At 42.6% G+C, this 27,562-nt stretch overlaps 1 protein-coding gene across 7 annotated transcripts in view; it reads right to left on the bottom strand.

Annotated features, from left to right (window-relative positions):
* OSBPL9 (oxysterol binding protein like 9) overlaps positions 1 to 27,562 on the bottom strand; it is a 78,581-nt gene that overhangs the window by 22,584 nt on the left and 28,435 nt on the right. For 5 of the 7 annotated variants that reach the window (XM_075616319.1, XM_075616320.1, XM_075616324.1 and 2 more), the window contains 8 exons: positions 17,125 to 17,220; positions 15,291 to 15,338; positions 14,228 to 14,257; positions 13,601 to 13,651; positions 9,632 to 9,670; positions 6,151 to 6,238; positions 2,301 to 2,405; positions 992 to 1,151 (listed from right to left, as the gene is read on the bottom strand). In XM_075616319.1, the coding sequence (XP_075472434.1) occupies positions 992 to 1,151; positions 2,301 to 2,405; positions 6,151 to 6,238; positions 9,632 to 9,670; positions 13,601 to 13,651; positions 14,228 to 14,257; positions 15,291 to 15,338; positions 17,125 to 17,220 (617 nt within the window). The remainder of the gene's footprint in view (positions 1 to 991; positions 1,152 to 2,300; positions 2,406 to 6,150; positions 6,239 to 9,631; positions 9,671 to 13,600; positions 13,652 to 14,227; positions 14,258 to 15,290; positions 15,339 to 17,124; positions 17,221 to 27,562) is intronic. The other 2 variants (XM_075616321.1, XM_075616322.1) reach the window with 1 other exon arrangement.

Below are 27,562 nucleotides of genomic sequence, written 5' to 3'. Positions count from 1 at the left end.
TGCAACCTCTTGACAAGTATTGTATCCTTACAGTCACTAGCCTTTGAAGTGGGCACTCCAGATTAGTCACGGGTCATATGTCACTTTTTCCTCCGCAATATAACAAAGATACGCCCTTTCCTCTGTTGCTCAACTGCTAAAACTCTGACTCAGGCCCTCATTCTCTCCCGTCTTGATTACTGTAACCTCCTGCTGTCCGGCCTTCCTGCCTCTCACCTGTCTCCCCTACAATCTATCCTAAACGCTGCTGCCAGAATCACTCTACTCTTTCCTAGATCTGTCTCAGCATCTCCCCTCATGAAATCCCTCTCCTGGCTTCCGATCAAATCCCGCATCTCACATTCCATTCTTCTCCTCACTTTTAAAGCTTTACATTCTTCTGCCCCTCCTTACATCTCAGCCCTAATTTCTCGTTATGCACCATCCAGACTCTTGCGTTCTTCTCAAGGATGTCTTCTTTCTACCCCTTTGTATCTAAAGCCCTCTTCCGCATTAAACCTTTCTCACTTTCTGCCCCACACCTCTGGAATGCCCTTCCCCTCAGTACCCGACTAGCACCCTCTCTATCCACCTTTAAGACCCACTTTAAGACACACTTGCTTAAAGAAGCATATGAATAGCACTGTGGATATTCTGAACACGATACATAAAGCTTGGCCCCCTGCAGACGCACTTACCAGAACTCACTCCTACTGTCTCTGTACGTTCTACCTACCAATTAGACTGTAAGCTCCTCGGGGCAGGGACTCCTCTTCCGAAATGTTACTTTTATGTCTAAAGCACTTATTCCCATGATCTGTTATTTATATTATCTGTTATTTATTTGATTACCCCATGTATTACTGCTGTGAAGCGCTATGTACATTAATGGCGCTATATAAATAAAGACATACAATACAATATGGAGATAGAATCTAATCATCTCCCCTGGCCTCAGTTACTGTAAATAGATTGTAAGCTCCCTGGGACAGGGAGTGTTCAGGTCACTCACTCCATGCAGCGCTTTGGAGAAGTGCCGCTCTGATAAAACTCATCCGCATCGTAGAACTCATCCTCACTGCTGGAGTAAGAGTAGTCGGGGACGGTGTTTGGAGACAGGTTGACATGGCTGGGGGAGGTAAGACTGCTGCTCGGAGCGGACTGGCCACTTCCTACATGTGGAACAGATGCATGTCCACATCAGGTACTTTAACACCAAACCATCATTTATTGTACTACGATATAGAGATATAGACATAGATATATATATACACACACACACACACACACACAATCAGAAACAGAATTCTCTACAGGCAACATCAATAATAAATGTGTACATGTGTATTTTAAATATAAAAAGATATTCATTCATAGAGCCTGGAATTTGTCAACTAACTTCCATTGCTTGTTACAGGATTGGGGGGATCCTCCGGAGCTGAACCTCACTATTTTCAGTTCCGGGGACGCCCTGGTTCACGAGATACTTACTGGTATTACTTCCTGGTTTTTAAAGGTGATTTAAATAGCCAAATCGAAGACACAACAGCTGATGTCGCAGCTTCCAATTACCCCAACATTTGGTAGCAATGTAGTTTCCCCCAGGTGAGATTAAAGCAGCAGTCCTGCATACACCTTTATTTCCGTTTCTTTGTTTTACTATATGCAGCATGCGAGTAGCTTTAACGTGAAATGATTACCTAAGCTGCCGATCGATCTCCTCCTATGATCGATCGGACAATATCTTGCTTGTGGGGCTAGCTAAATGGCAGACTGCTGACTGCAGTATTTCACGGATTGCAGAACAGCTACCATTTAGCATTATATTACTAAGTGCAATAAATTATTGTTACAGCTATCAGCTGGCAATAGACTGTCTGCAACAGATCTGTTTGTGATACTTTGTTGCCAAAGGGCAGAGCTCAAAAAGGGGTGTGTGAAAGAGCCCGTTTCAAAAGAGTGGGGGTGACTTTCTAAAAGGTACATTCATTTAAAAAAAATTAAAAATGGCATTAGGAGTTTATGAAATAAATGCAGCCAGTATTATAATGCAGCAGCACTGATTTAAAAAAATATATATGTAGGATTTTGGATGTTTTTCTGCTTTAAACCTGTTCAGTATCTCGGGAACTGGGGGTGTTAAAATGTGAACAGTAAATAAATCGGAGGAACTGATCCTTTAATAAAAGGACAATGTTAACAAGCAGTGTTTTAGTGCACTTTGTTAGCACACAGTGGTAAAATATCACTTGTGCTGTAACCTCACAGGCAAAATCATTTCTCATGTCCGGAGAGGTTAATGACGATGCTCACACACACACCTGTGCTGTTGGGGGTTGGCGTCTGATGGTTTCCGAGGGTAGTCACCACAGGTCCAACTGCTAAGGAGGAGGGACGCGTCTCCCCCTTACATAACTGGACCGATTCTGTGAATTAATAGTTATTAGCAGAACACTGCAGATCATCAGGTGGCAAGACACTGCAGTCAGGGGTGGCAAGACACTGCAGTCAGGGGTGGCAAGACACTGCAGCAGTCTAAGAACAATGTACTAAAGAAAAATAGAAATAATCACAGAAATACGTATTAACTCTTCCCTGACAGCGCTGCAGAGACAGCTCCATTTATTCAGTAATGGCCATATAAAGCAGGAGTGGGCAACTTCAGTCCTCAAAGACCACCAAACAGGTCAGGTTTTCAGGATATTCCTGCTTCAGCACAGGTTACATAGTTACATACATAGTTACATAGTAGATGAGGTTGAAAAAAGACGTACGTCCATCAAGTTCAACCTATGCTAAATTTAGACAACAGATACTTTATTCTATATCTATACTTACTTATTGATCCAGAGGAAGGCAAACAAAAAACCCCATTAAGGGGAAAAATTAATTCCTTCCTGACTCCAAGAATTGGCAGTCGGATTAATCCCTGGATCAACATCCTTCCCATGTATACTTATTTGGTATATCCCTGTATACCTTTCCCATCTAAAAAGATGTCCAACCTTTTTTTGAACAAATCTATTGTATCTGCCATCACAGTCTCCATGGGTAATGAATTCCACATTTTAACTGCCCTTACTGTAAAGAACCCTTTCCTTTGTTGCTGGTGAAATTTCCTTTCATCCAACCTTAAGGGATGGCCCGAGTCCTTTGTACTGCCCGTGGGATGAATAGTTCTTTTGAAAGCTCCTTGTATTGTCCCTGAATATATTCGATTATAGTTATCATATCCCCTCTTAGACGCCTCTTTTCTAATGTAAATAAATCTAATTTAGCTAGCCTCTCCTCATAAGTTAGAATGTCCACCCCCTTTATTAATTTGGTGGCTCTTCTCTGCACTCTCTCTAGTTCCATAATGTCTTTTCTTAGGATTGGTGCCCAAAATTGTACTCCATATTCAAGGTGTGGTCTTACTAATGCTTTGTAAAGGGGCATAATTATGTTTACTTCCCTTCCATCCATTGCCCGTTTGATGCAAGATAAGATCTTGTTTGCCTTTGCAGCTACTGCATGATATTGGGCACTATTGCTAAGCCTGCTGTCTACAAGCACTCCTAAATCCTTCTCCATCAAGGATTCCCCAATATATCTCCATTTAATTTGTAAGTCGCCTTTTTATTCTTGCATCCCAAATGCATAACCTTACATTTATCTGTATTAAACCTCATTTGCCATTTATCTGCCCACGTTTCCAGTCTCTCCAAGTCCTTCTGAAGAGAAATTACATCCTGCTCTGATTTTATTACCTTACACAATTTAGTATCATCAGCAAAGATGGAGACTTTGCTCTCGATCCCAACCTCAAGGTCATTAATAAACAAGTTAAAAAGCAGGGGTCCCAGTACCGATCCTTGAGGTACTCCACTCACGACTTTAGCCCAACCTGAAAAAGTTCCATTTATGACAACCCTCTGTTGTCTGTCCTTTAACCAGTTTTCAATCCAGGTGCATATATTATTACTGAGTCCAATTTTCTTTATTTTGTACACCAATCTCTTGTGTGAAACCGTATCAAAAGTCTTTGCAAAATCTAAGTAGACCACATCAACTGCATTACCCTGGTCTAAATTCCTACTTACCTCCTCAAAGAAACAAATAAGGTTAGTTTGGCAAGATCTATCCTTCATAAATCCATGCTGACTATTACTAATAATTTTGTTTTCCATTAGGTATTCCTGAATATTATCCCGTATTAAACCTTCAAGTAGTTTCCCTGCTATTGAAGTCAGGCTTACAGGTCTGTAATTCCCCGGTGTGATCTAGCTCCCTTTTTAAATATAGGCACCACATCTGCTTTACGCCAATCTTGTGGTACTGAGCCTGTGGAAATGGAGTCCTTGAATATTAAATATAATGGTTTTGCTATTACTGAGCTTAACTCCTTGAGAACTCTTGGATGTATGCCATCGGGGCCAGGTGCCTTATTTACTTTAATTTTTTCAAGTCGCTTATGAACTTCTTCCTCAGTTAACCAATTGGTCATTAATATGGAGGTTGTGGCTTCCTCCTGTGGCGCTACTATTGAACTTGATTCTTCCCTGGTAAACACAGAGGCAAAGAATTTGTTTAATACATCTGCTTTTTCCTTATCTCCAATAATCTGCCTACCCATCTCACACTGAAAGGGTCCTATATTTTCTTTTCTCGTTTTTTTGTTATTAAGGTACTTAAAGAACTTTTTAGGGTTGACCTTACTTTCTATTGCAATCCTTTTTTCATTATCCATTTTTGCTAATTTAATTGCCCTTTTGCAATTTTTGTTACATTCCTTATAATTCTGATACGATGTCTCTGTCCCTTCTGACTTAAAGAATCTAAACGCCTTCCTCTTCTTGTCCATTTCCTCCCCTACCTGTTTATTTAGCCACATTGGTTTTGACTTATTTCTTTAATACTTATTACCCAAGGGTATACACTGATATGTGTGCTTTTCTAACAATGTTTTAAAGACTGCTCATTTATGTTCTACATTTTTCCCTGCAAAAACATCATCCCATTGTATTACTACTAGATTAGACATCAGTTTATTAAAATCTGCCTTTCTGAAGTTTAAAGTCTTTGTTGAACCCAAGTAATCTGTTTTTTGATAATTTATTTCAAATAAGACCATGTTATGATCACTGTTACCCAAATGTTCCAGGACTTGAATATTTGTTATTACTTCTACATTGTTTGATATGACCAAATCCAGAACTGCCCCTCTCCTGGTTGGTTCCTCAATAATTTGGGTCATATAATTATCTTTAAGCACCCCCAAAAACCTGTTTCCTTTTGTTGTAACGCTAATCTCATTGCCCCAGTCTATGTCTGGATAATTAAAATTCTCCATTATGCAAACATGACCCAGTTTTGATGCCTTCTCCATTTGCAAATGTATTTTAGCTTCCTCAATCTCACAGATATTTGGTGGTTTATAGCATATTCCCACAAACATTTTCTTTATAGTTTTACCTCCACTGCTAATTTCTATCCACAAGGTCTCTACATTTTCATCATTCCCTTCATAGACATCATCCCTTATAATAGGTTTTAGATCTGGTTTAACATATAGACATACTCCACCTCCCCTTCTATTTGTTCGATCCTTCCGAAAAAGAGAATACCCCTTTAAATTAACTGTCCAGTCATGAGTTTCATCCCACCATGTTTCAGTAATGCCTATGATATCATACTGCTCCCTTGTAGCTATTAATTGACAGTCTTTGACCGAGCCACCTGTGTTGAAGCGGGAATATCCTGAAAACCTGACTTGTTAGTGGCCCTTGAGGACTGAAGTTGCCCACCCCTGGTATAAAGCACCGGTCTGGGCCGCTTACAGGTTATTTTTGCCCCGCCCTGCGGGGGAACTAACTCGCTTCACTATTGACAAGAACGTACGCCCACTGTGGACGCAATGTGTCTATGGGTTCAGGACTGGCTCTGGCGGACAATAGAAAGTTGCAATGTCATCGGGAGATGTGAAATCAGGAGAGAACGCTGCGACTATGTGTGAGCTCGCTACCAGAATCGTAACACAACCCCCCCACTACAAATCTCCCAGGAACCAGGGGATCCCCAATTCAGCTAAATTTAAATAACAAATGGGGGAGTTTGCCGCTTTAACTCTTACTGCACAAGGGGCCGTAACATCCGGTGCACGACTTCACAAAGCGCTTCAGTGATTCCTACCTGGGACAGTCTGAGTTGGCATGGTGCGGATTACAGAGGCCTCCAAAGGATTGAGCTGGTATATCGAATCCACAGGATTTATGGTGCTCTGTGAAAGACAGGTGGTATAAATTGTCACAGACGGGCACTGCACACCTTGCACACCTTGGGGATCCTCTACATTCCAAACGGGGTGTTCTGTTTAGGAAGCCAAGAGAGGAGGAAACACTGCAGCTCAAACATATTCCTGAACACCCGGCAGTCAATATATTCCCATCAGCAACCTCAACAAATCATGTGATAATAATGCATATAAACACTTGAGACGTGACCACCAGGAGTCACTAAACCCCTAGAATAGTCCACTCAGAAGTCTGTAGACCAGGAAAATGTACATACATAAAATAAATAATAAAAAAAATAAAAATATATATTTTTATATAGATTATAATGCACACGAAACAAAGTTCTATATATTGGACACGTGTTTCTTTAGTATTAAAGTTACAAAGGACACATTTACTGCCGATTTCATGTATGTAGATTTTGCATGCAAAGGTCTTTCTAGTACAACGGATTAGAATACAAAAATCAGTCAACGGCTTCGTATCAGATGCCATGGACAGTAATAACACATTGAAACGCTGACCATAAAGAAGCAAGGGGATTAATAAACGTCATTATTGAAATAAAAAATAAAAAAAAGTGTATGAATTTGAAACATATCCTGCTAAGTGGGACTGAACCTTTAAACACGGTGCTGGATTTGTTTTCAATTATGCATTAACGGAGAACTCAAATTAGTCTTTGCCATGACAATATGCTGTGTAGCTCCAGGCCGAGCAGCTCTATGGTGAAAAAAACATGGTTAACCTCCTGATAATGAGTTAAATGAACCTGTGCAAAGTGCAGGAAACAAAGACAGGAACGCGATCCCTGACATACACCGTTTGCTCGTCTCTCAGGTCACAATGCTGCAGCGCTTGGGACAGGTCATCGTGAGGTCACAATGCGGCAGCGCTTGGGACAGGTCATCGTGAGGTCACAATACGGCTGCGCTTGGGACAGGTCATCGTGTCAGGTCACAATGCTGCAGCGCTTGGGACAGGCCATCGTGTCAGGTCACTATGCTGCAGCGCTTGGGACAGGTCATTGTGTCAGGTCACAATGCTGCAGCGCGTGGGACAGAGATCATCGTGTCAGGTCACTATGCTGCAGCGCTTGGGACAGGTCATCGTGTCAGGTCACAATGCTGCAGCGCTTGGGACAGGTCACCGTGGCAGGTCACAATGCTGCAGCGCGTGGGACAGGACATCGTGTCAGGTCACAATGCTGCAGCGCGTGGGACAGAGATCATCGTGTCAGGTCACAATGCTGCAGCGCTTGGGACAGGTCATCGTGTCAGGTCACAATGCTGCAGCGCTTGGGACAGGTCATCGTGTCAGGTCACAATGCTGCAGGGCTTGGGACAGGTCACCGTGTCAGGTCACAATGCTGCAGCGCTTGGGACAGGCCATCGTGTCAGGTCACAATGCTGCAGCGCTTGGGACAGGACATCGTGTCAGGTCACAATGCTGCAGCGCTTGGGACAGGACATCGTGTCAGGTCACAATGCTGCAGCGCGTGGGACAGAGATCATCGTGTCCGGTCACAATGCTGCAATGCTTGGGACAGGTCACCGTGTCAGGTCACAATGCTGCAGCGCTTGGGACAGGTCATCGTGTCAGGTCACAATGCTGCAGCGCTTGGGACAGGACATCGTGTCAGGTCACAATGCTGCAGCGCGTGGGACAGAGATCATCGTGTCAGGTCACAATGCTGCAGCGCTTGGGACAGGACATCGTGTCAGGTCACAATGCTGCAGCGCGTGGGACAGAGATCATCGTGTCAGGTCACAATGCTGCAGCGCTTGGGACAGAGGTCATCGTGTCAGGTCACTATGCTGCAGCGCTTGGGACAGGTCACCGTGTCAGGTCACAATGCTGCAGTGCTTGGGACAGGTCACCGTGTCAGGTCACAATGCTGCAGCGCGTGGGACAGAGATCATCGTGTCAGGTCACAATGCTGCAGCGCTTGGGACAGAGGTCATCGTGTCAGGTCACTATGCTGCAGCGCTCGGGACAGGTCACCGTGTCAGGTCACAATGCTGCAGTGCTTGGGACAGGTCACCGTGTCAGGTCACAATGCTGCAGCGCTTGGGACACAGATCACCGTGTCAGGTCACAATGCTGCAGCGCTTGGGACAGGACATCGTGTCAGGTCACAATGCTGCAGCGCTTGGGACACAGATCACCGTGTCAGGTCACAATGCTGCAGCGCTTGGGACACAGATCACCGTGTCAGGTCACAATGCTGCAGCGCTTGGGACAGGTCACCGTGTCAGGTCACAATGCGGCAGCGCTTGGGACAGAGATCATCGTGTCAGGTCACAATGCTGCAGCGCTTGGGACAGGTCACCGTGTCAGGTCACAATGCTGCAGCGCTTGGGACAGAGATCATCGTGTCAGGTCACAATGCTGCAGCGTTTGGGACAGAGATCATCGTGTCAGGTCACAATGCTGCAGCGCTTGGGACAGAGATCATCGTGTCAGGTCACAATGCTGCAGCCCTTGGGACAGATAACCTGGGGTCTCCATAATTCATATTGCAGCAATATTTCTTAGAAAAACTACCTTACGATGTAGCTATTTTAATGTAACCAAATAAGACAATTTGCAAATACTGTATAGTGAAACAAACAAACATATAAACAACAAAACACGCGTTCTATTGCTGCACACAATGATTGATTGTCATTTACAGGTAATGCAGCAATAACTCGCAATGCGACAAGATCTGACATCTGAAGGTCTGGAAAGCGGATAATACTAAGCCCATGGAGGGCCTCGTGTTGATCCAAAGGAAAGGAATCACTACCTGCAAAAGAACCTACAGCGCTACTGGAACTGTACCTCCCTGCTCATCCTACCAACATCTACTGGGGAGTTTTATTGGATTAATAAAAGAAAAGTGCAAATATGTTACAAGAATGACAGAAGCAGGTCTGTTAAGAGGAGTAGGTTTAAATCAGCACTATATGTTTAAAGTTGCTAAAAACTGTCTTTCACACAAGCGATCGGGTAAAGCTCAGCCAAGCTGAGGGTTATATACATTTAGGGGAATGGACAGGACACATGGCCTGTAAAATACACAGCCAATTTCCAAGGAATGTAGATTGTAGCTGGATATGTGGCCTTATTTCCTTGGGATAACAATCTTGATGGAAACATTCAGTGCCAATTTCAGACATGAGGAGCAGAGGAGCAGAGGAGCAGAGGAGCAGAGGAGCAGAGGAGCAGAGGAGCAGAGGAGCAGAGGAGCAGAGGAGCAGAGGAGCAGAGGAGCAGAGGAGCAGAGGAGCAGAGAAGCAGATTCACAGGTGAAGAGGAAGGTCAGGTCTTTCTGAGTCGGTGCTAACGTTCTGCAGAAATAAAGGGAAGTAAAACATTAGGTCCAAACTTACTATCAGTCCATCTGCGTGCTTCTCCGCGTTAGTTTGGTCCTTGGGAAAGAAAAACGTTAAGAACATGAACGTGCAGCAGTTTAGAATGTACAACAGCTTCTGAAGCAGGATGTGGGAAGCAGCTTTACTCTGATAGTTACAGTATTTAGTGCTCTTCATTTCTGTGTAATAAGGAAGATCATTAACTCAACAATCCCTTCCAAGAAAGGTCACACCTTCTTCCCAAATCTTGCTTCTATTAACCCTTTTCTCAAAGGTTGAGATGCAATGCATATGTTCCAATTAGTGACGTACCAGCAATGCAATAAAGTGAAGTAATGCTATTATTTTATAGGTGTATACAGTCGGTGCGGGACCCCCACTGATGAACCACAGAGCCTCCGGTTCAAAAGATATTCACCCCCAACGTGCTGCCATGGGAACTTAAAATGGCCAGCAACAAGATACTGCATGAGACCCAATCAGTAACTGCACCACTTCTGCATGGCCCAGACACAAACCTGCCCAAAAGACATTTTAAAATATGGCAAATTAACCAACTTCAAATGTAAAAAAAATTCTCCAGAACCAGGGAGGGAGTAATGGGTGTTCACATGGTTTAAGACCTCTGCAGTCCTATACTTGGCGACGTTTTGCCCTAGAACCATTGTGAGACTGAGAACACAAAATATTCACGTTCTCTAATGCACCTCGCTGAACCTGAACAAGAGATATAACGAGAACTTGGCACTGAGGTTTATGGTTCATTCATCCACAGCTGCAGTTACTGTGCTATTTTATGCGGGGCTTCTACATTAACCTGCGTGGAAAGATTAATTCGGTTAATCATTTAACATTAACATGTTATCTACACAACAAGGAGAACAAAGAGTTTGTAGTGATATGAGCGTTCAAGCGCTGGATCTGTAAATGTAAATGCACTTAATATTACGTTAAACAGAGGCACAGGGCATGAGGCTAGTGGTATATAAATCAATAGAGATAGCAATAGTAACTCAAAATGGTATGAGGTCCATAACCCTGAAGGTAAGAGTTAGTGGGTTATTATAATATACTCACATTGTGATGTACCTCTCTCTGTCCTGTGCCTCCAGATGGGCGTGCTGCCAGTAGTTTAATCAAAATAGAAAAATAGGAATATGGCACACAGCCAAGAAGAGAGTAGGTCACGAAATAGATCTAAAAAGTATTACTTTATTTGGTCCATATTAAAAAAATGGAGGTGTAGCAACCCTCCTACGCGTTTCGTGCGCGTTGCACTTTATCAAGGAGTCTTTGATAAAGTGCAACGCTCACAAAACGCGTAGGAGGGTTGCTACACCTCCGTTTATTTAATATGGACCAAATAAAGTAATACTTTTTAGATCTTTTTCATGACCCACTCTCTTGGCTGTGCGCCATATTCCTATTTTTGTCTATCTACACAACAGGGAGTAAAAATAAGAAAAAAAAAATCGCTCATGTGAATTGGTCACAGACAACCGCTATGAGAAAACTGTCCAATATTAATGGTGCTATGAGGAACAACCCCTTTAAACTAAACTAAAAAAAAAAAAACTAATAACTTTTTAAAGCACACTCACATTAACCAGCCATAAAGTATCTGCATCAAGAACAATACGATGCCAGTGTAAATATAAAAGATTATTAATGGACGTTCCCATTGCTAACTGCTCCTAAAAATCACCTGATGGATTTCAGTGAAAGAAAAGGGACATCGGGGCCCTTGTTAACCAAGAATCTGGCCAAACATATTAGACAGCATGAAGCAACGTATTCTTTCCCAATATCAATGAGAAGCAGACAGGAAGGTACACAGAGCCGGCGTTAACTATTTCGGGGGAAGGCAACGATCCCTGAACATGAGCTTTTTATAGGGGAAATCCTGTTTAGAAGTAAAAAGTAACTTTTTGTAATACAACATTTTTCTATTTCGTGGGCTCTAAAATGCTGGCTCAACAACGCCTCTTCATCCACACTACGTCCATTTGGCACAATCGCCCATGATTAAGTCAACGGGATGTGCACACTTTCTGCTCAAGCAAAACTTACATGGGAGAGGTACAGTGCATCTTGCTCAGAACATCACAAACCCCTCGCACAAAGTATCCCACGCTCCCTCCTGCTGTTCTAATTATCCAGCTGTTGGTATTGTCCATAAACAAAGAACAACCAGGACCGGAGGAGAAGGGGATCTCCCCATAATATTCCTCAGTTTCTGGGAACAGCTGGAGACAGGAGCTTTATAAAACAGAACACACAATATTGTGCAAGGACTTCTATGCTGTTCCAGGTTTAGCAAATAACCTGCATTTCATGTCAGAACATCTCCAATCCCAGCACTGCCCAGTAGACAGAATTGGTGATCAATGTTCGGCCGGCTGCTCTAGAACTGGAGATCTCGGCTCCACTCTCAGAAAACGGGTTCAGAGTTTCTGCCTGCTGCTTAACCTGTTCAGTGCCTGGGAGTCGAGCAACAAAGGCTTAGAAATGCTCTGCAGGACCCTGTCTGAGGTCAAAGCCAAGAAACAAATGGATGTGCAGTTATTTATTTTCCTGCCAATACCTTATATGTAACAGGACCATGTGAAGCCTCAAGAGTCTATAGACGAGGCTTCCAAAGGCTCATTTTGTCCTTAAGGATTTCGATACAAATCAGTTGGCGACTAGGATGGCTACGTTTCTATAAATTCGATATAGATTTGCTGGTACATAAATAATATTCACTAAAAAATACATTTTGCAGATGAATTACAGTGAAGCTTGGTATTGGGTTACATTTGAGCATGAAAGCAAATGCGGATATGAACTAAAACTACAGATAGAATAAAAGGTGCTGCCCCACTTAACATGAAATAAATCCACCAATTCGCTAGTGTTAAGGATTAACCACTGGAGAGGTTTAATCGTTTTGCAAAAACCACAATAAGAAATATATACTGTTTTTTGGATATCGGCACAGGCTAGATCAGGGGTGGACAACTGCAGTCCTCAAGGGCCACCGACAGGCCAGGTATTCGGGCAATCTCCACTTCAGCAGAGGTGGCGCAATCAGTAGCTCAGTCATCAACTGAGCCACTGATTGAGCCACATGTGCTGAACAGGGAAATCCTTAAAACCTGACCTGTTGGTGGCCCTTGAGGACTGAAGTTAGCCACCCCAATGGCTAGATAACACTTACCAAAAGAATTAATGCTGCAGATTGGCGGGGTGGTACTGCAGCGTTACAATATACAGTATGCCCATCGCTAAAAAAAGACCAACCAAGTACTTTTTTGCATCACTATTTCTCTGGAGCAGGAAATGAAAGGGGCGTTATACTCTATTGTGTGTGATCATTATAAAACACATAACATATACACACCCTTTTTGGACATTGCAGCATTACAATGGATGGCCGGTTAACCCTTTAGCTGCTGGAATATCAGCCGCAGAAGTGTGATGGGACGAGGGAGGTGGTGCACAGTTCCTCTATTTGTTTCATTGACAGGTCTACAGCACCACTGCTTATATTACACACCAACTAATTCACTTTGTTTTTGAAGAAAAGAGTTTTAGGAAGAGGCACTCTGTGCCTTTGAGCATAGATATTTCTACAATATGTTCCAGTTCAAAGTTTTGGTACTGGTATTGGTGCTGAAGAGAACCGAAATCATTGTAGGTTCCGATACCTTTTAGGGACCAACAGTATATACAACTTTGCAATCTTCATACACAATACACTTAAAAATGGTTGGAAAGCACTGTACATTAAAATGTCATCTATAAACCGCTCTAATGTTGGTCCCGAAAAGGTGTCACAACCTACATTATATCTAAAAGATGGTGAGAATAAATGTTTTTCAATGTTTAATAAATGTAGTTTTGTTTCATTTCAGGCTCAGTACAAGTACTTTTTAAGCCACTTTGACCACAGGCAAGATGCCGGACAAAGAAAAGGGGCAAACAGAACATTTCCAGGGGACTTACCTTTGCAATCTGCAGTAACACGATGCAGTGTTTGATGGACTCTACCATGCCCTACAAAACAGAAACACAAATCCATGTTTATTTTACAGGCTCAACTTGTATATAACCCATATACACCCAATTACAGGAAGATAAAAGGAGTACTGAGCACAGCACCAGAGAAAAGTAGTTCCCAGCTTGTAGTGTTGTAGACATGTCACAGTGTGCACTGCTGTTCTGTGGCTTCTAATAACTGAAAACTAAAGTCACAGGGAGTCAATACTCAATCCTAAGCAAAGCGCTCCCTGCTGTGACTTTAACGTGAGGAGTTACTATGGCATGTTTGTTGACATTTATTAAACCCTTTTGTGACTTCAGGAGCCTTTCATGTCTTTGGTAGTAAAGTGGTTAAATACGAGGACACAAATGTCGGCCAGTCACTCGTGCAATGAACTGGTTGCATGACATTCCGTTGTCTGTGTTGCAACAAGGAACAATGGAGGTTGCAGTCCCTGTTGCAGGGTAATGTGATTCTCATTCACATCAAGACCAAGATGTCTTGAAACGAAAGCAACAGATAGAATATTGCACATATGATAACAGTATTTTAGGTTTCATAATGGAAAATATGATGAAAATCAATCTTACACATGTGGTCTCCTTGAGGTTTTCAATTTTCTGTGAGAGGAAAAAGCAAAATAAGATGTTACTCTGGGTTACAAGGAAACTATAAGCTTTAACAAATCATGTGCCAGAGTCTGAAATAATATTAATATAGTCATTAATATTAATAGCGTTGCTTTTAACAAGTCCCATGTATGTATATATGTTTATCTTTATTTATATAGCGCCATTAATGTACATAGCGCTTCACAGCAGTAATACATGTGACAGTAATATAAATAACGAATAATACAAATAACACACATTGGGAAGAAGCGCTTCAGACATAAAAGTAACATTTAGGAAAAGGAGTCCCTGCCCCGAAGAGCTTACAATCTAATTGTTAAGTAGGAGGAACGTACAGAGAAAGTAGGAAGGTGTTCTGATAAGCCCATCTGCAAGGGGCCACGGTCAATGTATGAGACAATATTGTAATCTTATATGGAGAGCCAAGTGAGAGCAAATAGCAGGATATAGAAATGGAAACGGTTTGAATGAGTATGGGAAGTAATATCCACATATATGGTTCTAGCAAAGTGCATCTAAAACATACAGACCAGGATGAGCTTGTCGGTGGAATACAGATGCACAGAGATAATGAATGATGCGGGCTGGACCTGGGGGAGAAGTACACTGCGTGCAGAGAACAGCTGCTGTACCACACACTCAGGGGAACAATACTTATTAGCTAATAGAATTAACCCTTTAACAGCTGGACAGGCACAGAAGACATCACCAAGCAAAAAGAGCAATCAATGAACCAAAGCTACTTCTGGTGCACACTAAATCGCTGTATGATGCAGGAAAAGATTCCAGTCCCAATGCACCAAACAAGAACTGTGCAGGTTCATACATGAACAGGAAATAGATAACAGGTTTCCTAGAAGTGTGTACAGTGCTGCACATAGAATTTTCCAGGCTCAAATCCTTAAATTAGAATACTTCTAAACAAATTTTTTTTGCTGCCTGTAAATAAAAAGACTTGCACAAACTCTTATAGGAGCTTCAAATATTCCGTTCATAAATCCAAAACAAATGTGTTACTTGCCTTCCGCTCGTCATCTTCCTTGCAGTTTTGAATTTTGTCATCAAACAACTAAAGAAACAAAAAAGCATAAAATGCATTATTCAAGTTGGGATAAGTGACATTTCACGTAAGATTTTAGTAAAATTACAGGAGGAAAAAAAAAATTAAACTGCCAGAAAAATCACAATAAGATTCAAAAGTACAGTTCTTGCAAGACGTTAAAGTTAAAACTCAGATTGTCGGTTAAGGCCAGATCCACAAAAAGGTGCAAGCTTTAGTATGCTTCAGCTCCCCTTCATATGAACAGGAGGAAAGGCGTGCGAAGGATAGCACACTTTGTGTATCGGGGCCTGTGTGTGTGTGTGTGTGTATAATTAGGAAATTACCTGGCGTGCCTTCCATATATATCTTATCAAATTCGCTTCTTTTTAGAACAAAAAAAATTACTTGTGAGCACATTCACATGTCTCAGACAGATCCACAACCCTGCTTTTCCCACTTATCTCTTCGCATACAGTGCTTCCAATGCAGCAAGGGATTCTGGGTAGTTACATGAAAATGAGCACAGTGTCACTTTTTACTTCTTATCCATTTTAACATGGACCCCTAGAAGCTTATGCTTGCTGCATTACACAGCTTTTTAGATAAACACAAAGAGCAAAAATACCCCTAATTTCCATTCTCTAACTAATGATATGCAGTTAGACAATAAATAAACCACGCCCAACACATCCCATTGTAACTCTTTTGTAGCCAAAGGAGTATGAAATGCTTTTTAAATTTGCTCCTTTGCAGTGAAGTTGTTAACCAGATAAAACATTTGTCGGACTAACCAAAAACCATGTCCAGTGAGTAACACAAAGCTGACTTCAGCAGCACATACTGGAGCATTTAGAAGAAAGTCAGCATCACTAGCTTCCAATCCAATTTTCTATTTGACCAATTATTAAAAGAAGATTTATCAGGTTTTTACTTTGATCCGAGACTTTTAAAAATGGATGCCCTAGAGACCCGCTCCTCCAAAGCCTGCTTTACGTTCATCTCAATTACGGCAACAGGGCTGCAGGAGGGACTCGGTGTCATTGTTATCAGAGTTGGTGTCTTTACTCAGAGTTTGAATTTGGGGGACCTGGTTCAATTCCCGGTGTCAGCTCCTTGTGACCTTGGGCAAGTCACTTTATCTCTCTGTGCCTCGGGCACTAAAAATATCTGGGCAGGGACTGTGTCTGTAACAATCCTATGTTCTGCGTCTTGTGAAGAGCTTGGAGTCACATTGAGAGAAATGCGCGATATAATAATAATAATAATTTTATTTCATAACTATGGAATTCAAGTTTTTCCTCCGTTAGATATGAGCTTTCATAGCAATGAACAAAACCGATATGTATTGTACATGAGCTCAGTCGGTACAATTATGCGCAAGCTTTTGAGCGTGAATAATTGCATGTGTGAAACATTCATGGCTGAATGCTTTTACTGGGTTGTAACCCATTTATGTTGCTCCTTCCCAGAAAAAATGATGACAGTATATGTAATAAAACATAATGTGGACACATACATATTGTAGGCACATGGAGAAGATAATTAACCTATAAACACAGTACAAGGGGATTCAAATAAAGTCACAGGACTTGTTATTTTCCGCTTCTCACAAAGGGAGGCAACCTGTATTCAAGGGGTGCTCAACCCAGTCCTCAAGCCCCCCCCCCCACCCCCTCACAGGTCAGATTAAGGACTAGAGTTAAGCACCACTGCTGTAGTGTACGTATCAAAACCTTCGCCATTCTTAGTCAGGCTATGAAGAGTACAAAAACTGGAATTGGCTGGCAACTTGGTGCATTTTTGTTGAACATACCTTTATCTGGTCTATCAGGATCTGTAGGTAGGCGTCGGACTCGGCGAGCTTCTTATCAAAATCCTGGATGCTTGGAACAAATCCGGAATCCACACCCTGCCCAATCAAAAGCCGCACAATTATAATCTGCACTTCAATGCTGCATGACGGCTAAAGGTGTGCGTGTACACACAACATTTTAATGGTGTTTAGTTTCAGATTTAGAGATCGTAAAATGAAGGAAGCTGGGATGTGGCTCCCAATAACTTTAACAAATCAACCCAATAAACACCACTGACATTTCAACCCTCATAGTGCATGTCATGGTAATATCACGAGAATAATTGCTTTGGTGCTTGAGGGGTTAATAAGATACACCTGTTTTTAAAAAATACAAAATACTGAGTTTTAAACAGGCCAGGCCTGTTTCTTTGGTCTGCTCTGAACTTCAAAGGGACGTAATTGGGGCGGGGGTCCATCCTGGATAGACCACTCAAGGTACCAACTGTTCTAAACAAGTTGTATAGAGACATGGTCTGGGTAAAGCAGCTTCAAAGCATCCTCTAGAAGGAGTGGGCTTATGCTGGTGCAACGAGGAAAGAATGTATTCAAGCCGGGGAAAAGATTTTTAAAATCAGATCTCACCAGAGGAGTGCTTTGGACAAGGCACGCGAGACCTCATTTTTTCTGAACCAGCGACCTCTTTGGGGAAAATCCATAGCATTTAGTAAGTATAGGATTTTCTGTCTGTTTTACACTTTTATTTTAAGAAGCTGTTCTGCGTTTTATTGTAACTATGTTTTCTGTAATACCTTTTCTGTAACCTAAGCACTGTATTTTTATATATATTAAAACATTTAATAAGTAATGCTTTGGGCTCTGAATGAACTATTGCATGCTCTGGGGAGAGTATTAAAGTGTTCGGACACATTTGGCTACAACTGATGTGTGCGTTAAAGTGCATAGTATTTTCTGTAATAAACAGGGACCTGGCAAATATTAATTTTACATCTTATATTATTTGCATACCCCCAGGTGGTGGAAGTGGATAGATATGATTTTCAATTGAGTAGGGGTTAATATTAACTCACTGGTTCCTTGCGAAGGAGAAAGGCGAGTTGGCTAGAGTAGCCGTGTGTATTAACCCTGGTTACATATCCAAGTCACGTGCTCACTTGTGTGCTGTTCGTGGTGGTGGTATATTGGGACGGATTGAGGAGAGATAGAACTCATTTGAGGGACCTTTGCGGGGGTGAAGAGTGGGGCAGCTTGCGGGTTGTTTATTGATCCTTTAGAAGAGATATTGTCCATTTGTCGGACCTTTGCAGAGGTGACAATTGGGAGCGCTTGCGGGCGTGAGTATTAACCCTTGTCCTGTATGCAGGTCGCGGGCTAGCTGGGTGCCGTATGTGACAGTGCACAATAAGGATAATGTTATAGGGCAGGGGAGCGCAATCTTTGTTCCCTGCAACCCCCTTCCGGCTGTTCCCCTCTTTCCGCGCCACCACCCCCCCCCCACTTACCTTGGCTTCGGCAACGTGACGTCACATGACCTCGACGCGTCTCCAGAAGCCGCCGGAGCCAAGGTAAGTGCAGTTTACAGAGACCTTCGTCGCTTCCCTGTCACTTCATTTAAGTGCCTTTGGGAAGCGCGCAGGGCCTCTGTAAACCCCGTTCCCCCGCAGATTGACAGCTCTCTCCGCGCCCCCCAGTTGTGCACTGCTGTTATAGGGCCTACAATAATTGGTTTATCATTGTCTTTCTATCTTGAGATCAAATATGCCACGAGTACTCCTTTACGTAACTTAGGTACTGCAGTTGGACAAGAGGTGTATACTAAATTAGGCAAAAGTAAATAAACGAAGAAAGCATTACATGCCGCACAGCAAAAATGACAGATCGAGAAATGCAGAGACAGGACAATGAACGTCATCAAGAACACCAGTGCCAAGCAGAGGGCGAGTAAGGCGCTTTAGGCGAGGGGTGGTCAGGGTTCCCAGGCTACAGAAATCTTTCCTTTAGATAGTTTAATGAACAGGTTAAAGGAATTAGGTGCCGGTAGCTGCTGCAGGGTTCACATAATGGCAGATTTTTAAATCTTGCGCCCCCCTGCGAACCAATAGGAAGCTGTGACGTCACCCAGTGGGACTTCCCAATGGCCCATGTGATGCGGGAGCTGTAAATTGCAGAGACATACCGGCACCCCCTTCGGGGGCAGGTATCTCTGAAAGCAGGGGGTCCTAGGAGTTGAAGGTATTGGTGTTCAGATCCGGAGACCCCCTGCTTCAAAAATATACATATTTATTTAAAGTTCGAAAGCTTAGATTCCTCCTTTAAAAAAAAAGGACAGAAAGAGACGTAGCAGGATAAGGAACTCCATCTTTTTATGCAACATCTTCCCCATATCTTACAATACCAGATTTTAATTTGAGTATTTTTAATTTAAAATCCATCAGCCCTTGTTGATCCACTGCTGGGTGAAGGACTCCCCAATCATTACAGATCGAGAGCGAGACACCAGGGAAATGTTGCTGAATTAAACACTAGTTTCGCGGGCAGCGCAATAAAAAGACAGCACGCGTGTAAAATCATTTATTAAAAACAGCCTTGTGCTGGAGACTACACAAAGGACAGCATCACTAACCTGATTACTTCAATTACTTGACATGTATCTGCATCACAGGCCTCAAGACAGATACAATTCCAGAGTCCATAAATTAATAGCTTTCATATATTACAATTTTTCCAATTAGCAGCAGTCTCTCATTTATATATTTAAAAGAAAAAGGGGGCATATGAAGCCAGTTGTTACAGCTAAAATACTGCAGAACATAATCCGTTCACAGTGGAATGCAAATCCCCTTGAGGAGCAGAGTAAAGTGTAATCTCTAGTGTAGTAGGATTATTTAACGGACTTCCAACTGTACCTTTAGCTTTTAAAAGCTTTACAAAGAAAGAACAGTTTTCTTGTATCTTATTATATATATATTTTTTTTTTTTTTATTAACTAATGTTGGAAGCAGGGGGTCTCCGGAGATGAACCGCATTGATTTCACCTCCGGGGACCCCCTGCTTTCCGAGATACATGCATCAGAAGGGGCTGCCGGTAGCATCTCCAGCAGGGCACCCGATATTGCGGTTTAAAACGTCTCACGGGCCAATAGGAATCCGTGACATCATCCCTTGCGGCTTCCTATTGGCCTACGTACCATGGGACCATTAAAAATGGATATGAGATACCAGTAGCCCCTTTGCATACAAGTATCTCAGGGAGCAGGGGGTCCTCGGAGCGGAAATCAACGCGGTTCAGCTCCAGAGACCTCCTGCTTCCCACCTACATGGGAGAAATATTTTTTTTTCCCAAAGGCATAGATCAGAGCTTTAAGATCTGAAGTTATGTGGATTTAAACACACATACACACAGGGAAATACACCCACACAACAGTGGAGATAAATGAAACATAATCACCTGGTGAGAATTATACCACAGGGGAAAATATCTCATTGTAACAATACACTACAGGAACATGTTGCAAGTTAAATGAGCAGTTCTCTCAGGGACCCCCTGCCCCTCTTGTTTTACATGTATTGGAAGCAGGGGGTCTCCAGAGCTAAATCGAGCTGGTTCCTGAGATACTTATCATAAAGGTACCCGCATGGAGGTTTAAACCCCCCCCCCCCCCCCCCTCAGTATGCGGGCTAACGGTAAGCCGCGATAATGCAGCTTCCCAGGTTGGTATCTAGAGAACCAAGGGGTGCCGGGAGCTGAAGTCTATGCGGTTCAGCCCTGGAGACCTCCTGCACACACAAAAAAAGGGGGTGGGCAATAAGTTAAGTAGGGGGAACTGCTCCTTAAGAGCCCTCCGATGCCAGCACTGACCGACAGTCAGTGCTATGCCATGTGTGCCAACGGCCTTACAAAAAAGTCCAACCCAATAACAAGTGAAAACACATGGCAGAAAGTGGATTAAAAGTAAAAACAGAACATTTCCTAAAGAATGATCAGACTGGAAATACATTTTTCACTGATTCAGCCATGTTGTTCTATCCCAAGCAGCATGGATTTACAGAGGGACTTTCTCCCACTTAAGGCTTGGGTCCCGCTGCATCCGGCGGCACGCGCGACCACGTGCGCGCCACTCACCAGCTCCTTACTTCCTCCCTAGTCGGCCCCAGTCCCTCTTCCCTCAATGCTGGACACACACAGACCCCCGACCCATTTTGACCACGCGCCCCACACCCAAAAACGGCTCCCTAAAGACCGCGGTGAAGTGCCTTGGCCTAAGGGACCAGGGAAGTATAGTAGGAACGTGGATGGATCGCTGGTGTGAGTGTGTGTGAGAGTGTGTGTGAGAGTGTGTGTGAGAGTGTGTGTGAGAGTGTGAGTGTGTGAGTTGTTAGACAACCTGCATTCTGCATTGAATTACCGGGATTTTATTTATATAGAAGCCAGCACTTTGGAGCCATGAACGGATTGCGAAATCAACCGGGATTTATTTTAATTCAGATGTAATAGGAACCTAAGTTATATCCGAAATAAAAGTAATGCCATATAAAACGGACACATTAATAATTTGGGCACAATAGAGATAAGAGAACTCTGAACAAGGCACTGCGACTAGGCAGACAAGACTAGTCAGACACCCGTTTCCATTATACAATTTAGAAAGACGCGCCAAATAACTTTAAATACAGAGGAGCGATTTTCTTTGTATTTATGGCTCAGGTAATAAATTTCATCCCAGGAGCCTCAACATCCATTGCAAACAGATATCCCACTTACAAAACACTATATAATATTGTGTTTCCGTATTTCTGCCATACCCAATGAAGGACCATAAGAGGTTTGAAAGTTAGCAACAGACCAACTACTTGTTGGTCCAATAAATGGTATTATACCACCTAGTCCCGCTCTCCCTACATGGAAGGACCAACACAGCTACCCACCCTTCTTTGCCATCGCAGGACCCTGGATGTAATGTGGAGAATAAAGCCACATTAACTTAAATAGATTGTATGGGGTCTTCCAGTATCGGAAGACGAGTATAGCAGAAGACCGATAAGTAAATATGGCACAAAGTCCCCTCAATCATGTTGTGCAAACTCACTTTGCTGGGAATCCAAGAGCCCTTTAATGGAAGTAAATCAGTCATGTGGTGAGGCATTTCATGCAGTATATTGCTATAGCCAGTTTGGATAAAGCAATCTTAATATTTCCACAATAGTATGGACATTAGTTTGTATTTTTAGATTTGTTCTGCTAAAGTAAAGAATGGCTTTTCAGGCTGCTGAACAACCAAAACATGGATAATAAATTCTAAGGAGCGTGAAAAATTCTAATGAAGAAATAACATGTAAAAGTGGACTATAAGAATAATGTAATTTGCGATCACAGCAGCTTGTGCATACTACCTGCAAATAATTACAACTAATCCATTAAATAAATCTGTCCTTTCCCGGGCACAGACGGCCATCCCATTGCACTCCTCACTACAAGCGCCGATGTCCCATCCCTGCGTATACATTATGCAGCAATACATCACGTCACAGGTTTGATTTGGCAGTCGTCACAAAGCTGCTTGGTTCTTGTGAGTGAAAGCCAAGCAAATTAAAGTGTAGGGTTATTAAGGCAGTGGGGTATACACAGTTGCTGCAGGGCAATGGGGGGGGGAGTTTATATGAAATTGATAGATACACACACACTAATTGGAAACAGATTAGTGTCAGATGTGCTGGTGCAATATGAATGTATTGAAGTTTTACAGCTAAACAAAAATCCTTAGTCTTCAGATGAGTAACGTCTGTAGGATATACAGTACACCATTACTTCTTCGAGCACAGTCCCACTGAAGGGATCTTGGATGTGACAGCTTGGAGACATTTATAACCGTTGTTGCAGAAGTTAAGCTGTGTTTAATAGCTTTGCATGTTTTTGTCCAAAAGCCTAACAATGCCAGGCACCCTGGTCTTGCCGTCTGTCAATAAATCCCTCAATCTGTCACACGTTTCTATTGCACGTCACAAACTCTGTGGAATTCACAGGCATCACATGTGACCTAAACAAAGGAATAACGGTCAAAATGGTGGGGGGGGGGGAAGCAAATCAAGGAATAAACTCTGTGCACAGGTTCAATTTACAAGCAACGGTCACAGTGTACATGAGTATTCAGCATTACAAACCAGGCTCCACACTCGTATCCTAGGGAATGATCCAAGAGGAAATGAATTATGCATAAGCAACAGGAAAGCAAGATTAAAAAAGGCACTGCCTGTGAAATAGAGGATGAACTTTTAAATCCCAGTGCATTGCAAGATTGTAATGCTCCCTGCAGCACAGAGGGGGTTAACTAACAAGAGAAAAGCAAAAGCAAACATTACAGAAACATTTTATCATCTTTAACCACAGACAGAAAGTTAGAACATTGGTTGGGACAACAGGCCTTTATCTGGATGGTTTCTCAACAATGCACAGGCTACTGGCAATATTTTTAATGAAACATTGAAATAAAATGAAAGAAGTGGATGCATTGATCATCCTAACCGCAGAGGAGGTGGGAGCAAGAACACTGCAGGAGACGATCCATTCAGGAGGGACTAGATCATGAAAGGAAAGATGAACTCAAGATGGACCTTAGACAAGCACTCTGATGGTGGGCAGGAGATAGGGCTCCTAATTATGAGAAAGGATCAGACATCAGGAGAAACCTACCTGCCCTAAATACTGTAAGACCCCAAATGTAACATTATCCCTGTACCACAAAAAAATTGATCCACTTTCCAAGCCAAAAGTTATAAAATAGAATTAATCCTATGTAAAGATGCTAGCCAAGGCTGCGCTTATAGTGCCGACGACATCGCTCGAAAACAAAATGGACTCAGTCGCCAGCGCTTATAGTAAGCGCGACGGAGCTGGAAAATTGGTAGTCGGGTCTATTTGATTTTTTAGAGACAGTCGCTACATGTGACTGTCTCTAAACCAATCAAAATGCGTGGCCCGCCCCCTGTAGCGACATCATTGGCGACCGTCGCTAAAAAACAAATTACAACTTTCGCGGGTGGCGACGGCATCGGTCACGTCGCCAGCACTATAAGGGCAGCCTAACACTTCGTGTCCGTTTGCCTACAATGCAAAGCTATGATTCTTAAAGCAGCAGTTCATGCAATACCCTACATGTGTTTTTGTTTTGTTTCTTTAATAAATCAGTTCTGTACTATGAGAAAATACTTGTAGCATTTAAAAAAAAATTAAAAAAGAAAAGGTTTTAAAGACATTTTTAATGTTTCTAATGTAGGAAGCATTTCCAAAGTGACAGCCCCCTTCCCCTTCTGATAGGCTCTGGCTCTTGAGCCACGCCCTCTCTAGCAGTGCACCAATTGTATCTAGTAACTGCCCAGTCAATCATATTCTAGGAAATACATTTCCCATAATGCTGAATTAAATAACCCTGAGCAAAGCGATCGATTACAGGAGAACGGATCGATCTGCAGCGTAGCTAATCACGTGTCAGTGTGCAGATTGTATTGATGCACATATTGAATGGGAAAAATATATATTTTTTTTAAAACGGCAGCTTGAACCTGTTACGGTCTAATCTTTAGTACCTGGTTCATACAAGACTTGCAGATTTGTGCAAGAGACCATGGAGAATGACTGAGTGTGTGCTGGGCCCCATCATTTCCCCACTACCCCCTCAGGACCCAGGCTATGTATGCATGCATGCTGGGCCCAATCCACCCTCCTCCCCCTCAGAATCCAGGCTAATTCTGATAGGAGTGATTATTTTTAGCAGCAATGGCGCAATGTGCATGTAGTCTTTAATTTGACCAGGGCCACTTGTCCACATATCTGTTAAGTGCACAACAACAAATTTCAAGGATTTTCTGACTTTCATACACCTCCCCCTGTGTAGCTGTGGAAGTAAGGCTTCTTCTGGGATGGAATTTGTAGCTTGAGCAGAGTGTTGCCACTAATCGGTGAAAGCCCTGCAAATCATTGGCAGATATAGGAAGCAGATCCAACACAACAATAACGGTCATAGCCCATGTTAGATTCTGTGCGACAGGGCGTCTGATCAAATATAGCTTTCATTTGAAAGGAATCCCTGAGCGTTAACTGCTTTGTGTGTGACGTACTAGAGTATTTACCACCTGCATCTTTATTAGGAGAGTACCCCAAATAAGATCAGCAGAAATACTGCAGAATCTAAAAGAACCTCTAGTAAAAGGATTCTGAAGATGGCAAAAAATATGTTCAAATCTCACCCACTCGATCCCTTCCTGGGAGTCTTTGGTCTGGCAGGTAACCAGGCGGTTTCACTTCGCTGCACGTGGCGTAGATTTGCAGAAGTTTCAAAGCGATGGAGTTTCCTGCCTCTGCGAACTTTGCACTTGCATGCAGCCACACAGTGGTCTGGGTCAGGGTAGACTACATCCCAGATGGAAGAGATATTCGTTTTGGTGTTTGGCATACAGAAAGAAAAAAAATGCCGGCCCAAGTTGCGGTGCCCACCTTGCTTCAGCAGTACTATCCCGAACCCCTCTCTCTACCTGCATAACACTGGTGGTTTTTTCTAGCTCACAGAGTCACGCTTCTTTGCAGTGTCAGGAAACTTCCCTCGTTGGGGCTTGACTTTTCCCAGATGTATTATTACTACCGCCACCAATACCAGCAGAAACAAGCACATCCCACTGCTCTTCTTCCTCAGAGGTTCCAATACCAAGAATGGCGCTGTCCTTCTCACCACAACGGCCACTTGACACCTGAGCTTTTTAGTCAGGGGAAGTAGAGCACTTGGTGGATTTCTGAGTAGAGAGCACGTCGATATTTTCTTTTCACACTACGACATTAGGCTTCCATTTAAAAGTACATTTTAAAACACTAAACATGGAATAAGTACTGCAGCGACAATTAAAGAAGTAAAACTAGGAAGAGTATGCTTGTTTTATTTTTGGGCTACACTCCGAGGGCCCTAGCTTGCCCACATAAGCAGGTGGTGCGGTGATCAACAACTGCTGTGCTAGTGGTGCCACGTGTATCACCCATGTCAGAAGGCATTGAAGGCGAGATACAGTACAGGACATAGGGACAGGATCTGAATTTGCCTTAGACATGCTGCACGAGCCAAACTATCAACAAATACACAAAATTATCTTTCAACAACAACGATACAAACGTTTACTGTGAAATTAAAAAAATCTAAATTAGGGGGCGGGGGGTTTCTGGTTTAAATTTTATATTTGCAGCATTCAATTTACACTTAAGCTAATATCTGTTTCACTCAATGTTTGTTATTTGTCCCCCGAGCATGTCCTGTGCAGTCATTTTTTGGGAGTTAAAACTCGGAAGCTAAAGAAAATCATGTTTACCACAGTAACCGTTATACTGCAATAAGCTCAATGTAATCCACCAGACACTTAATAACTATTGAAAATAAGTATAAAGGTTTTAAAAAAATACAAAGAACTTTGAAAAGGCAAGAAGAGATTTCTTAAAGTAAAAAAAAATATTAAATGTGAAAAGCTGGCGATAAGAGCAATATTTGCATTAACGGTTACAGACTAGGTTTAGGTGAAACCAATGGATTGACTAGTCCACCAGCAGAGCAAAGAAATGGTGAGATAGTGGTGTGTGTCTGTATGCCAACCACTTCAACCAACACTGGGGTTACAACAACGTGACATTAATGCATAGTACACTTGCAGAAAGAAGAAACAAAGTAGATAAATCAGATTAATTAATATATATATATATTTATTGCTGGTCACAAATGAATATAACCAATCAGCATTGTATCTAATAGAGATGATAAATATACAATCATCATCATCATCCCTTGTTGATCCACTGCTGGACAAAGAACTCTCCAATGATCGTCCCGGTATTGCGGTCACAAGCCTCCCTTCTCTACATTGCTCCAACACATTACCTAATTTCAAACTCCCATCTTACTTTGGGTAATCGGCTTGATCTTTTCATCTTTCTTGGAATCCAACCGAGTACCATCCTTTGTCTAACGACGGCCATTTCTTCTTGTGATATGTCTGGCCCATTGCTATTTTAATTTCTTCACAAGTGTGATGAGGTCACACAGGCTTTTGTGTGGTTTCGAACCCATTCATTATTTTTCTTGTCTCTTCGGGTAATAGTCAATAAGTAAACAAAGTGCCCTGCCACTCAACCTTAATATCAAGTTAGGCTATGTAACCATAAATCACTGCGGTGCAGAGGGAAATAGAGTCAGCGAGAGTACTTTCCGGGTAATACCCAACATACATCTCTTCATACTTCGTGTTGTCTGAAGCTTAAAAATTACCCCCATCCACATAAAAATAAACACGCACCGGCCGCACTTAAAAAGTAGCCCCAGGCGCCTGTTCTGGTTACAATGCTGACTGACCTGTCAGTCACCGCCGCGCCCGGCCACAGCCATTCCCAGCATGCTTTCATGACTGGTGCCGC

Source organism: Ascaphus truei, chromosome 10 (genome assembly GCF_040206685.1).
Source record: "Ascaphus truei isolate aAscTru1 chromosome 10, aAscTru1.hap1, whole genome shotgun sequence".
Lineage (NCBI taxonomy): Eukaryota > Metazoa > Chordata > Amphibia > Anura > Ascaphidae > Ascaphus > Ascaphus truei.
Note: the sequence above shows the minus strand (reverse complement) of the source record. Positions and strands in the feature narration are given on the sequence as shown.